General features: G+C 40.5%; 1 protein-coding gene across 1 annotated transcript in view; it reads left to right on the top strand.

The window, feature by feature from the left end:
- The window catches only part of mchr2a (melanin concentrating hormone receptor 2a), a 54638-nt gene extending 38877 nt beyond the window's left edge, over window positions 1-15761 (top strand). The window contains exons 5-6 of the mRNA XM_060820718.1: window positions 3700-3819; window positions 15437-15761. Coding sequence (XP_060676701.1) covers window positions 3700-3819; window positions 15437-15761 — 445 coding nt within the window. The remainder of the gene's footprint in view (window positions 1-3699; window positions 3820-15436) is intronic.
- The last annotated feature ends 2082 nt before the right edge of the window (window positions 15762-17843 follow it).

Raw genomic sequence — 17843 nt, 5'->3', positions numbered from 1 at the left:
GCCGTGTTTGACAGCAATGATCAATCAAGAGGGTAGATGTTGCTTTATGGCACGATGTTATGTTAATGTCACACCTGCAATCAGAATAATACACAACAAATACAGTGCATTCTCTTCAATCAAATGAAGTTCTTTGAAAGTCTAAGGGAAGTAGTCCTCAAGAGTCTTTGGTCATTACAGGTTACTGGCACAATAAGCCAAGGACATCATCCATTACCAGTCCAGTGGCTTGGACACAGTCAGTCAGGATTTTGGGGCAGTCAGGGTCAGGGGTTCCATAACATTACAGTACAGGGAATAGGCTACAGTCAGTCCAGCAAGTCCAGTGCAACCACGGGATTACTAGTAATTCAATCAGGAGGTACACTATCAGAGGGTTGGTCGCACATCAGTCTTGGCTGATCTTCCAAGTCAGTCAGTTCAACAATGACAATGCTATGCTAACCTAGGCATTAGGGCAAGAATAGTCAGTGCTCAAACATGATATGACACTACAGATGAGTAGCCTGTGTAGCGTAATTCTAATAGCCGTTGTCACTATGACAGTTATTCAGACCAGTGATGATTTAAAATGACAATATATTTAGAATGTGAGCTTCTTTTTCTAATGAAATGTCACCCTTGACACTGAAGTACCCTCAGAAGCTGTCCTTTCTTGAATCCTTCCACCTATATGCCAAGCTGACATGGGCAGGCTGGTGTGTGCCAAGTGCCAACCTCTGGGGAAGGGGACTATTACGGACAGTGGCTACCCATGATGCATGCCCTGAGGTGTTGAGAGGATTGTTGTCAGCATATAGGCTTGGAGACACAGGTGGCGAGCTGGAGACACTAGGTACCCATGAAACTTTCATGTGACTCTCATGTGACTTTCATGTCGAGAGTTGTCACGTCTAGTTTCTCTCCACAATGTTAGAGAATAGTTAACTGCAAATAAATGAAGTGAAAATAGATAATAATGTGATGCTAATGCATGTAAATTCAAGATCTGCAAGTGGTGGATGCTGGTGCAATTACAGCTTAAAAGGTATTTGGATGGGTATATGAATAGGAGGGGCTTAGAGGGAGATTGGCCAAATGTTGGTAAATGGGACTAGTTTAATTTAGGTTATCTGGTCGGCATAGACGAGTTGGACTGAAGGGTCTGTTTCCATAGCTGACAACAACTGACTGCTGATCTTACGCTGTAAATATGGTGTCAGAGCTGAAAAATACCATTACGTCCTGGCACTGGGACATCGGAACAGGTGTAGGCCATTCAGCTCATCAAGCCTACTCCACCATTTAATATAATTATGATTGGTTGAACATTTCAATGCTTTTCATCCTCTCCATCCCCACAACCCTGTACATGATTGGTAATCAGAAATCTTTCAATCTCTACTTTAAACATAAGCAAATACTGAGCTTCCACATTCATCTAGTAGAGAATTCCAAAGATTCACAGCACTCTGAGTAAAACAAATTCCCCTCATCTTTGTTCTAAATGGCATCCCTACCAGTTGCAAATTTGGAAATATTACTTTTGATCCCCACATCCAAATCATTACTCTGAACAACTGGGGTTTATGTGCTGATTCTGGCAGCACCAATATAGTCACAGCCAGACATGTGAGAATGACCTGTTTATTTCTCTGTCTCTTTTCTGCTTGTTAGTCAATGCTTGATCCATGCTAGCACACCAGCTGCTATCCCATGTGCTGGCCAACCTCCTGAGGGAGATCGTTGGTGAGGGCTCCCACTAATGCAATGTGTGAGGGTGGTACCATAGGAGGTCAATATCCATAATGAGGTGAACAGCAGAGAACTTCATGAGATAACTCACTCAACTCGCTGAGAGTTGCCACCCAGGTTGCTTGGGTTGTTAGGAAGGCATACGATGGGTTAGCTTTTATTGGTAAAGGGATTAAGTTTTGGAACCATGAGGTCGTACTGCAGCTGTAAATATTACATTACGCATTTGGAATATTACATTCAGTTCTGGTCACCGCATTCTAGGAAGGATGTGGAAGCTTTGGAAAGGGTGCAGAGGAGATTTACTAGGATGTTACCTGGTATGGAGCGAAGGTCTGACAAGGAAAGGCTGAGGTAATTGAGGCTGTTTTCATTAGAGAGAAGAAGGTTGAGAGGTGACTTAATTGAAACATATAAAATAATCAGAGGGTTAGACAGTGAGAGCCTTTTTCCTTGGATGTTGATGGCTAGCACAAGGGGGGCATAGCTTTAAATTGAGGGGTCATAGAAGTAGGACGGATGTCAGAGATAGACTCTTTACTCAGAGAGTAGTAGGGGCATGGGACACACTGCCTGCAACCCACTCACTAACTTTGAGGGCATTTAAATAGACATATGGACGAGAATGGAATAGTGTAGGTTAGATGGGCTTCAGATTGGTTCACAGGTCAGCACAACATCGAGGACTGAAAGGCCTGTACTGCGCTGTAATGTTCTTTTCTATTCTATGATTTCACGGAGAGGAACTAACCATGAAACTCCCTGAAATTTGACATTTAGCTTAATTTTGCAAAATTCAGCCCTGAACTACCTACTTTCGGGAAGAGAACTGAAGATGAAGATGGTCTGAAATTGTTATGTTATTATTTGGACATATAGGTTCACATTTTAAACAGAAGCATTGTGAAAGGTTTCTGACATTTTAACAGCCGAGAAATGAAGTGCAGGACAATGGAAAGAGGTTTACTTTCGAGTCAAAATCAGCCAAAGAGACCTCATTTCTCACTTCAACAAGATAGTTTAGTTATAAAAATTGGCAAACATGATGTAAGCCTATGAAAGTAATATAGCAAAGAGCAGGAGGCCTCTCAAAGTGATGCGATAAATCAGCTCTAAAATAGAAGAGTTAGTTAGTACCCTTCTAAGCATAGCATGGGCACACACTCAATCAATACATTGTGCATGTACAAGTCGGAGATGGAGAATTTCAGTAAAAATTGCTAGTTTGTCTCAATAAGCATGCAATTGCATTCCAAAATTCACATTGCTACAACTTTATTGCATTAATAAGGCTAAATGAAAAGTCAGAACAGCGATCAAACTCCCCCACTGAAACGTTCTTAAATATGCAGACCTGTGGCAGAACCATTTACTGATTGCAACCTTGAAGTCTCAATACAGTTTCACTTCCAAACACTGCAACAAGTGAATCATTCTTAGTTTATTGTGTGCAGTATACTATTCTCCGAAGAAAGTGCAATGAGAGAAAAAATTTAAGGCATTCTTAAACTCCTGCTATATTTCAGTGTAACGATACCACTAGCATGTAGGACTCTTGTGGCTTTGTAATAGTGTCTCTATCTCTGGGCCTGAAGGCTGGCTTGGGATGAGAAAATTTGCAAGGCCTTGCAGAGAGAAACCCTCCATCGACAAAAATAATACTTAGCTGATTATGGGTAAGGTTCAATCTGTTGTTTCAGTTTGTCTTTAGAAATTGATGACACGAAAATAGATGGAAATTAAACTCAATCCAGTGGCTTTGTTTGTTCATCACATGGAAAATGCCATTTTCGGCATCATTTGATATATGCTTTATTCAATGCTTACAATTACCAAATGACAAAACAATTTTTAAATGCCTGTCAGGCAACAGTTTTATCGCTTGTTAGAAAATTCAAATCAATTTTCAAGCATTGCTCAATAACCAGAAAAAATTAACATATATTCTCTCCATTCTTTTCACAGGTATACACTGTACCACACCTTAACTTCTTTCTTCTTTCCCTTACCTCTGATAATACTTTGTTACGTTTTGATTCTGTGTTACACATGGGACATCTATCAAGAAAACAAGAGAACTGGAAGGTAAATAACTTATTATAATCACAAATTTATACTCATGATATCTAAATGAGGAGTTTACTCCAAAATGTTATAGTTGTTTTTGTTAACGAAATATCTAACACATGGAATTCTGTCTACATGTTTAAGACTTTCTAGGACAAGGTATTGAGAAAACCAAATATTGCATATCAGATTTGCACGTATACCCTTTCCCCACTCGGGACAAAGTGCACTTTTACCACTTCACAGTGAACCTAATGATGATTTGGGAAAAACCAATACTTTGGAATTTCCAAGTAGCACAGGGATGCTACCCATGTTTCTCTATCTAACATTGTGTAGTTTATCAGGGACAGAATAGATGGGACTCCCCACAGTTGTTTAATTGTTTATGCTTACAGAATGGCAGGGGCCAAGTGGCAGAGCTATACCTGCAGTTAACTAAATAAACCAGACTGATTGCTCAGTCAGGAGGGAGAAAGTGAGGACTGCAGATGCTGGAGATCAGAGCTGAAAAATGTGTTGCTGGAAAAGCGCAGCAGGTCAGGCAGCATCCAAGGAGCAGGAGAATCGACTTTTCGGGCATAAGCCCTTCTTCAGGAATCAGAATTCAGGAATTTGACTGCTCAGTCATTACAAAACCATCTCAGAAATCAAATTACTATACAAGATTAAGTCAGAGGTAATGGGACCCCGAACAAACTTTTCTTTAGCCATCAACAGTAAGAATTTCCAACTGTCCATTTGGATACAGGACTGGCTCAAAGGTAAAAGACAGAGGGTGGTGATGGAGGGTTGCTTTTCAGACTGGAGGCCTGTGACCAGTGGAGTGCCACAAAGATCGGTGCTGGGTCCTCTACTTTTTGTCATTTACATAAATGATTTGGATGCGAGCAAAAGAGGTACAGTTAGTAAGTTTGCAGATGACACCAAAATTGGAGTTGTAATGGACAGTGAAGAGGGTTACCTCAGATTACAACAGGATCTTGACCATATGGGCCAATGGGCTGAGAAGTGGCAGATGGAGTTTAATTCAGATAAATGTGAGGTGCTGCACTTTGGGAAAACAAATCTTAGCAGGACTTATAAACTTAATGGTAAGGTCCTAGGGAGTGTTTCTGAACAAAGAGACCTTGGAGTGCAGGTTCATAGCTCCTTGAAAGTGGAGTCACAGGTAGATAGGATAGTGAAGAAGGCGTTTGGTATGCTTTCGTTTATTGGTCAGAGTATTGAGTACAGGAGTTGGGAGGTCATGTTGCGGCTGTACAGGACATTGGTTAGGCCACTGTTGGAATATTGCGTGCAATTCTGGTCTCCTTCCTAAAGGAAAGATGTTGTGAAACTTAAAAGGGTTCAGAAAAGATTTACAAGGGTGTTGCCAGGGTTGGAGGATTTGAGCTATAGGGAGAGGCTGAACAGACTGGGGCTGTTTTCCCTGGTGCGTTGGAGGCTGAGGGGTGGTCTTATAGAGGTTTACAAAATTATGAGGGGCATGGATAGGATAAATAGACAAAGTCTTTTCCCTGGGGTCGGGGAGTCCAGAACTAGAGGGCATAGGTTTAGGGTAGAGGGGAAAGATATAAAAGAGACCTAAGGGGCAACTTTCTCATGCAGAGGGTGGTACGTGTATGGAATGCGCTCCCAGAGGATGTGGTGGAGGCTGGTACAACTGCAACATTTAAGAGGCATTTGGATGGATATATGATTAGGAAGGGTTTGGAGGGATATGAGCCGAGTGCTGGCAGGTGGGACTAGACTGGATTGGGATATCTGGTCGGCATGGACAGGTTGGATTGAAGGGTCTGTTTCCATGCTGTACATGTCTATGACTCTATGACTCTATGTAGGTTTGAACTCTCACAGACAGAGCAGGACACAAATGCCTTCTGAACAATATGGAGAACAACCAAAGGAATAACATAGAAACATTAAGTACAAGAAAGGGTCAATTAAACTCTCTAGGCTACTCAACCATTCAATTGTACAGTAGTTGATTTGCACCTTAACTCCATTTACCCACTTTTTATCCATATCTCATGACAACATTACCTGATTAAGAAGTGTACTAGTTTTAACCTTGAAAGCCATAACATCCATTAAACATTATTCTCATTAGAAATGTTTGAATACAAACTATTACATTTTACTGTAAATGGACAAACAATGGACATGCTATTGGGCCAACCTTGCAAGAATGGATACGATAGTCATAGTAATCTCAACGGCAGATTGAAAATACACCAAAACTATACATTTGAGGAAGTGACACAATTATTGAAATATAAAAGTCAAAACCAGTAGAATAGCAAAAACTTTCAGAAGGCAGCATTCTATACAGTTGAGGTCATATCAGTCTTTGCTCTGAGCTGAGAATGGCACAGAATCACAGAGGTATGATGGCACAGAAGAAGGCCATTCAGCCCACCAGCTCATTAAATGAGCATCATTACCCAGTACCAATCTCATGCTTTTTCCCCATAAGCTTGCCCGTTATTTTACCAAATAATCCAACACCCTCTTGAATACTTCAGTTGAACTTGCCTCCGCCGCACTTCCAGACCTTGGATTCAATATCCTCACTCTTCACTGAGTGAAAAAGTTTTTCCATACTTCACCCTTGTTTCTTTTACAGATCACTTTAAATCTATGTCCTCTTGTTCTTGTTCTCTTTTCGAGTGGAATAATTGAAGGAGACGATGTGGCCCATTGTGTTGTTCCAGTTCTCTAAAAGTGAAAATAAGTTTACCCTTCTCCCACCCATAGCCCTACAATGATTTTTATTCATATATTGAGTTAATTCCTTTTTGACACTCATTTTATTGCATCTCTCAAGCATTGCATTCCAGCTTCTCACCAATCACTGACGTTACAAATCCTATAAAGGTGCATAATATTTAAGAATGAGATTTGAATGCAAATTGTCATAGAACCCCTACAGTGTGTCCACACCAACCTCCAAAGAACATCCCGTTCAGATACACCCACTCACCCTATCCCATGGCAATCCTACATATCCCATGCAAATCACTCAAGCCTGCACAGCCCCTTGGACTGGACACTATGGGCAATTTACCATGGCCAATCCATTTAACCTGCACATGCTTGGACTGTGGGAGGAAACCCACGCAGACATGAGGAGAAAGTCCACACAGACAGTTGCCCAAGAGTGGGATCGAACCCAGGTCTGTGGAGTTGTGAGGCAGTAATGCTAACCACTGAGCCACTGAGCCACCCCTGGTCACATTAGGCTAGCTTTTTATTGAAACAACCATAGAGAACACTGGAGAAACTCAGCAGGTCTGGCAGCGTCTGTGGAGAGAAAATAAAATCTAATCTTTTCACAGATTCTACCAAACATCCTGAGCATCTCCAACATTCTCTGTATTTGTTTCAGATTTCCAGTAGTTTGCCTTTATTTTAGCTTTTTATTGAACTTAGCTACCTGCTCTGGTGAGATTTGATACCATGTTCCCAGAACATAAGCCAAAGGTCCCAGGTTATTGGCCTATGGACATTATTACTATGCCCCTGCAGCTCAGTGTTGTATGCTGTAAAAAGGTATACTTCTTAACTTCCAAAGAGAAATACAAACCCAAGACACAGTATATAATTAGATCACACTCTCTGCAGAATTGTAGTTTTCACAGGAATTAGTCCAAAATCATTCCCAAATACCAATGTGTTTCCTCCAATCCACTGAGTCAAAACATCTACTGTCCGTTGAAGCTGATTCTCCAAGTATTCTGAAAATCCTAAAATCAAACTTCCAGCAGGAGGTTTCACTTTCTCTCTCAGTCACAACAGGATGAATATTGCAGTGCCCTGAAAGTTCTGTGGGTCCCACCTCTTCAAGTAGAGAACATGTTCCCATCAATTTTCTGTCTCTTGAAGAACAGAGAACAGATTTTTTTCTCCTGTTGCTCACAGCAGCTACTGCTTCCCTTTCTGTCTCTGGGTATGTCTTTCTTTGTGTCCAGAGTTTCTAAGTCAGTAAGTTTACAAACAGCAAGAGCAGTGGCTCATAGAAAAATAGAAAATGCTGGAGAAACTTAGCAGGTCTGGCAGCATTTATGCAGAGCGAAGCAGAGTTAATGTTTTGTGTGGTATGACTTCTTCAGAAGTAGAATTCTCCAGCATTTTCTGATTGTTTCACATTTCCAGCATCCACAGTATTTGCCTGTCCTTGATTCCAGCTGCTTATTGCTTTATGTTGAGATGTGAAAGTTGGCATGAATAGGATTTCAAGTGGGTCCAGAGTCTCCATAGCAAACAATACCCATTGGCACATCAGCATGCAGGATTAGTAAGAAGTCACTAATTTTATCTGCTCCATTTTATCTTGGATTAGACAGGCATTTTGTGGCCACAAATATGACTCTTAGAAATTATGTTCCTCTTCCCTCCCGCTACAACCCCCGTACTCTGGTTAAGGATATCTTGGAACTTCTGCAGGATATTCTGGAGAGAAATGATGAACATCTAGTAGTTGTGGTTCACATTAGTGCAAGTGAGATTAGTAGAAACAGTGATGAGATCCTAATAGCAGAGTTTGGGGAGTTAGGAAGCATGCTAAAAAGTAGGATCTCAAAGGGAGTAATCTGAGGATTACTACCAGTGCCACATGTTAGTCAGAATAGAAATAGCAGGAAATATCAGATGAACATGGCTGAAAAGATGTTGTAAAGGGAAGGGTTTCAGATTCTTGGGGCATTAGGACTGTATAAGCTAGTTGGGTTGCACCTAGGCAGGGCCAGGAATGATGTGCTCGAGGGAGTATTTATTAGAGTGATTTGGAAGAGATTAAATTAAATGACAGGGGATGAGAACCTATGTATAGAGTCAGAGTAAAGGGAATCACCTGGTGAAAGGCTTTTACCCAAAACGTTGATCTTCCTGGTCCTTAGATGCTGCCTGACCTGCTGTGCTTTTCTAGCACCGTACTCTTGACTCTAAAGGGAATCAAGGACAAGACTAAAATCAAAATAGGGAATGAGAAAAGCGATAAGCCGAGAAATCAAGGGCCAAGATCAAACAGGGCCTCAATGAAAACTAGCGGGAATGGAACAAGTAATGCTAAAAAGACAAGTTTTGAGGCTTTGTGCTTTAATACACATAGCATTCACAATAAATTGGACAAATAATCATACAAACAAACAAAACATGTATGGTATTGTTGGGATTACAGAGACAAGGATGGGAACTGAACATGCAGGGGTATTCAGTATTTAGGAAGGACAGGCAAAAATGGTAGAGTTGCATTGCTGGTTAAAGAGGAAATTAATGCTTTGGTGAGGAAGAATATTCAATCCAACAATGTGGAATCTGTATTGGGAGAGTGGAGGAATGCCAAAGGTTTATATATAGACCCCCAAACTGTAGGGCTGATTTTGGAAATGGCATTAAACATGAGATTAGACATGCATGCAATAAAGGAACATTTGTAATTATGGGTGACTTTAATCCGCATACAGTTTGGGCAAATGAAATTACTGACAATACCATAGAGGAGGAACTGCGTACCAACGTTGTGCTACTGAGACTTTATAAAGCTCTGGTTAGGCCCCATTTGGAGTACTGTGTCCAGTTTTGGTCCCCACACCTCAGGAAGGACATACTGGCACTGGAATGTGTCCGGCGGAGATTCACACGGATGATCCCTGGAATGGTTGGTCTAACATACGAGGAACGGCTGAGGATCCTGGGATTGTATTCATTCGAGTTTAGAAGATTAAGGGGAGACTTAATAGAAAGTTACAAAATAATACATGGCTTGGAAAGGGTAGACGCTAAGAAATTGTTTCCGTTAGGCAAGGAGACTAGGACCTGTGGACACAGCCTTAGAATTAGAGGGGGTAAATTCAGAACAAAAATGCGGAGACATTTCTTCAGCCAGTGAGTGGTGGGCCTGTGGAATTCATTGCCGCAGAGTGCAGTGGAGGCCGGGACACTAAATGTCTTCAAGGCAGAGACTGATAGATTCTTGATGTCACGAGGAATTAAGGGCTACGGGGAGAATGCTGGTTAGTGGAGTTGAAATGCCCATCAGCCATGATTGAATGGCGGAGTGGACTTGATGGACCGAATGGCCTTACTTCCACTCCTATGTCTTATGGTCTTATGGTCTTAAATAGCTTTCTGGACTAATACATTGAACAACAAAATGGTGAACAGGTCATCCTAGACTGGGTCTTGTGTAATCCAAGGAATAATTGATGTTATTATTATGTAAGGCCCCTTGGGGATAAGTGACCATAATATGATAGAATTCCTTATCAATTTGCAGAGAAATGTGGCTGATTTTGAGACTCGGGCTCTGAATTTTAATAGAAGAATTTAAGATAGTATGAGGTCAAAGTTGCTATGATAGATTGTTATTAAAGTAATAACAGTGTAAAGACAATGGCAAACATTCAAGGAGCACCTAGGCACGTTCCTGTCTTGTGCAAAAGTAAAATGGGAATGGGGCCAAAGCGTAGTGAAATTCAAGATGGTATTAAATCCAAGCAAAAGTCACACAATTTAGTCAAAACAAAAAATAGACTTGAGGAGTGGAGCCGCTTAGAATTCAGCAAAGCAGGGCAAAGAGATTGATTAAGAAAGGGAAAATCCAGAATAAGAGTATGCTTGTTAGGAACTGAAAAACTGGCTGCAAAAGTTTCTATTGTTTTATGAAAAAAAATTAAGAAAAATGTAGGTCCCTCACAATCATGTACAGGGAATTTATAGCAGGGAGCAAAGAAATGGCTGACCAACATTCTTTGGCTCCATGCTCACATAACAGGAGACAAATAACATGCAGGTCATTGTGCTGTAACGTGTGCTTCGTCAGTGTGAGTTGGCTGTTATGCGATTGACGAATTGTGGATGTTGTTAGGATATAGTGATTTTCTATTTGCAATCTTCAACAGCATGGTCTTCAACAGCGATTTTTCATAACGCGATCTGTTATAGTGCAAAGTTACAAAGGAACACAATTGTCACATACAAGCAGAACTACTTATATCAGGAATGTTGGATGACACAGTGTTTAGTGAGAGGGAGAAATTGAAGGAAATTTGGTATTGGGGAAATAGCATTTATAGAACTTGTTGGGAATGAAAGCAAATAAATCCCCAGGGTCTGAGAAACACAATCTCAGAGCCCTTAAGTAAGTGGACCTAGAAACGGTGGATGTTTAGTGGTCATCCTTCAAAATCCTCTATTCTCTGGAACAGTTTCTCCAGATTGGAGATTGGCTAATGTAACCCTTCTATTTAAAAAGGGAGGCAGAAAGAAAGTCGGCAATTATAGGCCAGTCAGCCTGATGTTGGTAGGAGGGAAAATGCTGGAGTCCATTGTAAATGCTTTAATAGCTGAGCAATTGGTGTACAGTGGTGGGATTGGACAGAGTCAACATGAATTTATGAAAGGAAAATCATGCTTGACAAATCTACTAAGTATTCTTTGAGGATTTAACTTGTAGAGTTGATGAGTGGGAGCCAGTGGATGTGGTTTATTTGGACTTTGCGAAGGCTTTCGATAAAGTCCACATAAGTGATCAACATGTAAAATTAAAATATATGGGAGTTGGGGCAATGTATGAAAATGGGTAGAAAATTGATTTACGGACAGGAACCAAAGAGTAGAAGTAAACATGTCATTTTCCAAATAGCGGGCAGTGACTAGTGGGCTACTACAGGGATCAACTACAGGACCCCAGCAATTCACAATATCAGTGAATGGTTTAAATGAGGGAACTAACTGTAATATCTCAAAATTTGTAGATGATACAAATGGGGGGATAAAATCTGAGGAGGATGCAGAATGCTTTAGTATGATTTCGACAAGCTAACTGAATGGTAAAATGCAGTATATGTAGTATAATCTGGATAAATGTGAGGTTATCCATTTAAGGAGCAAAAAATGGAAGGTAGATTATTATTTGAATGGCTATAAATTGAGAGAGTGTGTGCAATGAGACCTGGGGGTCTGTACACCAGTCACTGAAAGTAAGCATTCGAATACAGAGACAGGGATATCTTGCTGTAGTTATGCAGGACCTTGGTGTGCCCACACCTAGAATATTTTGTGCGGTTTTGATCTCCTTATCTGAGAAAAGATGTTCTTGCTAGAGAGGGAGTGCGGCAAAGGTTTATCAAATTAATTTTTGTGATGGCAGGACTGATGTATGAGGAGAGGTTGAATCAATTGATTTGATTTGATTTATTATTGTCAGATGCACTGTGATACAGTGAAAAGTGTTGTTTTGTGTGCTAAGCAGACAACTCATATCTTATATAAGTACATCACGGTAATAGAACAGAATGCAGAATATAGTGTTAAAGTGACAGAGAAAGTGCAGAGAAAGATCAACTCTAATATATGAGAGACCCATTCATAAGTCTGATAATAGCAGGGAATAAGCTGCTCTTAAATCTGTTGGTACATGTTTTCAAACTTTTGTATCTTCTGACCACTGAAAGAGGGTATAACTGGTGTGGTAGTGCTCTTTGATTATGTTGGCTGTTTCTTGAGGCAGGGGTAAGTGAAGATGGTGTCAATGGAAGGAAGGCTAGTTTGCGTGATGGACTGAGCTGTGTTCACAACTCTCTGTAATTTCTTGTGGTCTTGAGCAGAGCATTTGCCAAACCACACTGTGATGCTTCTGGATAGGATGCTTCCTGTGGTGTATCTATAAAAATTGACAAGAGTCATTGTGGACATGCTGAATTTCCTGATCTTTCTGAGGAAGTAGAGGAATTGGTGTTGCTTTCTTGACTGTAGCATCGATATGGATGGACCAGAATAGATCGTTGTTGGTATTTACTGCTACGAGCTTGAAGCTTTCAACCAACCCCACCCCAGCACCATTGATGCAGACAGGGATGTGTCCTCTACTGCACTTCCTGAAGTCGATGATTAACTCCTTTGTTTTTCTGTCAGTGAGGGAGAGATTTTTGTCTTTACACAATGCTACTTAGTTATCTTTCCCCTTCCTGTACTCTGTCTCATCATTGGTTGAAAGCTGACTCACTATGGTGGTGTCATCAGCAAACTTGTAAATGGTGTAAGAGCTGAATTTGGCCACACAGTCATGAGTGTATAAGGTACACAGTAAGGGGCTGAGTGCACAGCATTGCGGGGCAACAGTGTTGAGGATTATTGTGGAGGACGTGTTATTGGCTATCCTTGTTGATTGCGGTCCATGGGTCAGGAAGTCGAGGATTCAGTTGCAGAATGGGGAGCATAGTCCTACGTCTCAGAGTTTGGAGATGAGAATTGTTGGAATTTTGGTTTTGAAGATTAAGCTAAATTTAATGAATAGGAGTCTGATGTAGGTGTTCTTGTTATCCAGATATTCTCGGGATGAGTGTATGGCTAAGGAGGTGGTGTAACGGTAACAGTATTGTAACGGTGGGCGAATTGTAGTGGATCAAGACAATCTAAGAGGTTGGAATTGATGTGTTCCAATACTAACCTCTCAAAGCACTTCATAATGATGGATGGCAGAGCCATGGGACGGTAGTGTGTGCTGTGAGGAGGACGCTAAGTCATTGCAGGGTGACTTGGACAGACTGGCTGAGTGAGCAAATACTTGGCAAATGCAATATGATGTAGATAAATATGAGGTTATCCACTTTGGTTGCAAATGCAGGAAGGCAGATTATTATCTGAATGGTGGCAGTTTAGGAAAAGGTGAGCTGCCACAAGACCTCGGTGTCTTGGTGGAATAGTCACTGAAGGTTGGCATGCAGGTGCAGCAGGGAATGAGGAAAGCTAATGGCATGCTGGCCTTCATAGCAAGAGGATTTGTGCATCAGAGTAAGAATGTTTTGCTGCAGTTATTCAGGGCCTTAGTGAGGCCACACCTTGACTATTCTGTGCAGATTTGATCTCCTAGTCTGAGGAAGGACATTCTTGTTATTGAGGGACTCCAGCAAAGGTTCATCAGACTGACTCCCCCGGATGGCAGGACTAACATATGAAGAAAGACTGGCTCAACCAGGCTTGTACTCAGTGGAATTTTGACGATTATGGGGGGATCTCATAGAAACATATAAAGTCCTGATGGGATTGGAGAGGCTAGATACGGGAAGAATGTTCACAATGTTGGGGAAGTCCAGAACAAGGGGTGACAGTCTAAGAATAAGGGGTAAACCAATCAGGTAGAGAGGAGGAGGAATTTTTTCACTCAGAGAGTCGTAAACCTGTGGAATTCTCTCTCACAGGAAGCTGTTGGGGCAGTTTGTAAGATATATTCAAGTCGGAGATGGACATGGCCCTTGCGGCTGAAGAGATCCAGGGGCATGGGGAGAGGGTGGGAATGGGATACTGAGATTCCATGATCAGCCATGATCATACTGAATGGTGGTGCAGGCTCGAAGGGCCGAATAGCCTATTCCTGCACCTATTGTCTATGTTACAATAAACAAAGCCTCAGAGCAATCCGTCTCAAGGCTATTTGTAGTGGTATGTATTTCATCAAGTTTGCTATTCACTTCTGCTTGCAGTGGGATCTAAACTGCTGTCATGATGGCAGAAGTAAACTCCCCAGCAGGAGGGAGGGATAGCACTTCACCATTAAATATTCTAGGCCCGGGGAGCAGTAACTCGCCAGGGTCATCATGTCCGAGCACTAAGAGTATTGACCTGTAGGCTGACCCCTCCGCTTTTGCCCTGCCTGATGACACATGCAGTCCATCTGGAAGCATGAGAAGGCCTCAGGTTGTAAGACACATTGAGGTGAGGCCGAAGTGAGCCGTGTCTCTGTAAAACAGAGCACACAGCAGTCTCTCAGTCTGGACCTCTCAGTTAGGATTATATTTGCTGGAGTTCAAAAGAATGTGGGGAGCTCACAGAAACCTATAAAGTTCTAACAGGATTAGACAGGATAGATGCAGCAAGGATATTCTCAATGATTGGGGGAGTCGAGAACCAGGGATAACAATCTAAATTATGTGCTAAACCATTCAGGACTGCAGGAGGAGAAATTTCTTTACCCAGAGAGTGGTGAGCCTGTGGAATTCACTACCACAGAAAGCAGTGGAGACCAAAACATCATATGATATCAAGAAGAGGTTGGATATAGCACAAATGGGTTTGCGGGACTAAAGGGATCAAACAATTTGTTGAATAAAAGGAAACAGGCTATGGAGTTAGATGATCAGTTATGATCATAATGAATGGTGGAGCAGATTTGAAGGGCTGAATGGCCTACTTCTGCTCCTGTTTTCTCAAAAATTTAAAACAGCCATTTTGAAACATAAGCAGCTTATAAAACTGTCCGATCAGAACACTGCATTAAAAAAAAGTTCTTCCTAATATCCCCACTACATCTTTTGTGATTGATTTAAAATTGATACCTGCTGGGTTGTCTATTTTGGCCATCAAAAGCTCTTAAAACAGTAGGATTCTGCATTTTAGGAAGTTTGTACCAGATTTCTATTTGGATTCTGCGTCATTGATCATTTCTTTAAAGGAGCCTCACATCCTTATAGTGCATCGAATAACAGAATTGGTTGAAACATGAAGAATTGTCCTGTATTACAATGTGCTGGAAAATGATAAGATTTAAAGCAGAACAAAGTTGTTCTGGCTTAAATGGATGAAGTGAAATAAGCTGTACTTAAATAAACAATGTTTTCTTCTTATTGTTTAGATATAATGCAACTATCCCCAGAGCACGGCTCAAACGACTGACGAAGATGGTCTTGGTGTTAGTGGGTATTTTTGTGGTTAGTTCAGCACCATACCATGTGATTCAATTAATAAATCTCAAAATCACTCAGCCCACCTCTGTTTATTACATCGTTTACTACATATCTATCTGCCTCAGTTACGCCAGCAGCAGCATTAATCCCTTTCTCTACATACTGCTCAGTGGCAATTTCCGAAGGAGGCTAACTGGTTGCACAAAGATTCCAATGAAAGTGACTGAACGTGAAATTATTAACATAGAAAGCACAATGAAGTTCAGTTATTGAATGACAAAGACTCTTTTATAAGCAATTTGATTGTGTTTTTGAAGTTACGGTGTGGGGAGTATAGTAAAGTAGATTTCAATGTCCAAATCACCAACTCCAATAAAAATAACATGTATGTTATAAATATATTGTGCTAATGTATTTAACTTAGTACAATCTATGGCTTTATCCTTTTTTTTAATTTTCAGTATGCAGTGTAATATCTATTGAATGTACAAGGAGTCTTACATCAATGAAACTGGATACTGCAATGTCACAGAACATTTTAATGACTGCCCTTTCAGTGCGAGTCCAACTGAAATTGAATCAGATTACATAAAGAGTTAGCAAGGACAGCAATTTCAAGGAATGTGGGTCTGCAATGTAATTCCTAGGCTCAGATCACATTCTGAGAGGCAGCTAAAAAAAAGGTTGCACTGCTACAATAGCAAGAGCTCCTCAAAGGTCAAAATCTATTGTCAGAAGAATAATAATCAAAGCTCTGAAAGTGCAGCTCACCCACACCATTAGTTGCAAAAATCTAATCTCTACTCAACAAACGTCAACATTCAGTTCAAGTGGCATAAGTCGCAGTGGAAGTGTTAGTGTACGAACATCAGCAAAGTATTATAAAGCTCATATTATATCTGCTCATACACTTCAAACCCTTCTTAGTGCAAACTACAACTGTTGGCTTAAAGGGAGCAGTGTTTATGTGTGTATTTCTGTACCTGTGACAGCAAGGCTTTAACCATTATTAGAAATGTAATGATATGCTTTGTATTTATAATTATGTTTTCAAGTTTAACACAAGTTTTGAGAAGAAAATGATAAATATCTAGCAGTTTGTTCCATATATATCATTGATAAGTATCATGTCTTTTGTTTTTCAGTTTGTAATTAAATTGAAATAAAAGAATATAGTAATTAAAGAACAATATTAAGTATGAGGTCACAAAATATTGATGTGAACTGTTAAGGAACTTGTGTATCAAAGTATTCAAGACGTATATGAAAATATGTAAACATGCATGCACTAAATGTTAACAGATTATAATCTGATCTACTGTTTGTTTCGAAAATAAAAGCCTTTTATGTTGTGCTCTGGTCAAAATTACATCACCAGACTATGTATTTGATGTTAACTAATTGAAGTCCTGTAGCATTTCCTATTGACAAAAATCAAACTGAAACTTTAATCAATACATTCTCTTCTGCTTTGTAAAATTGCTCCTGTTCTTCACTCCCATGTTATAATTCTTGGGCTGTATTTACAAGGATGAGTCAGGAATCTGATACCTGAATGAATTCTGGGTCACGCCTTAGCTGAATGTTTTTGTAGTAACCTCTTTAGCCAGGAGGGGAGTTTGGCATCCAGCTATTGACACCAGTGCCTTCAGGAACTAGTTGTCTGGTGCTAGCACAAGAGCAGGCAGCAACCATAATGAACATTGCCACTACCTTTATCACTTCAAGCAGGCAGCTCAAGTAGCCAAGAAGCTGAATATGGGGGAGAACAGCCGTGGATGTCAAGGTGAGGAGCAGTGTTTTTGTTGACCCACACATCCTTGTTGGTCAGGGATGTATAAATATACATGAACTGCAAAAGAAACATAATTGGGTCCAAAGGCGAATCCAACAACCATGCACAAAGAGACACAAGAACATTGGGGTTTACCTGTTGAAAGTTGTGTGCCAAATTAGTAAATTCGTTAATCAACTTCCTGCATTTCCTGCTCCTTCCCAATGCTGGCCAATTAAAACTTCAAAAAATGTCCCCAAGGCAATGTCTTGCACTGATTTTGAATTCTAATCTGTGCCTGTTCGCTAGTCCATTGCCTTTGAAAATTCATCATTTTGTGACCTACACTTTGTTTTTCTCTTTGATATCACTGTTTCCACTTCTCCTCTGTTGTTTTGATGCTACGGGGACCATGAATCCAAAAGGACTGAATTTACTGAAAAACCCTCAACATGAAATCCATGGTTTTGCGTCTTATAATTTTTACTTTAACAAGCAAACTAAAGTAAACATAAATTGAAGATGAATTGTCAGTAACAGTTAATTATAAATTATCTGAATTTCCTCAAGCAGAATTCTAG

Source organism: Hemiscyllium ocellatum, chromosome 3 (genome assembly GCF_020745735.1).
Source record: "Hemiscyllium ocellatum isolate sHemOce1 chromosome 3, sHemOce1.pat.X.cur, whole genome shotgun sequence".
Lineage (NCBI taxonomy): Eukaryota > Metazoa > Chordata > Chondrichthyes > Orectolobiformes > Hemiscylliidae > Hemiscyllium > Hemiscyllium ocellatum.
Note: the sequence above shows the minus strand (reverse complement) of the source record. Positions and strands in the feature narration are given on the sequence as shown.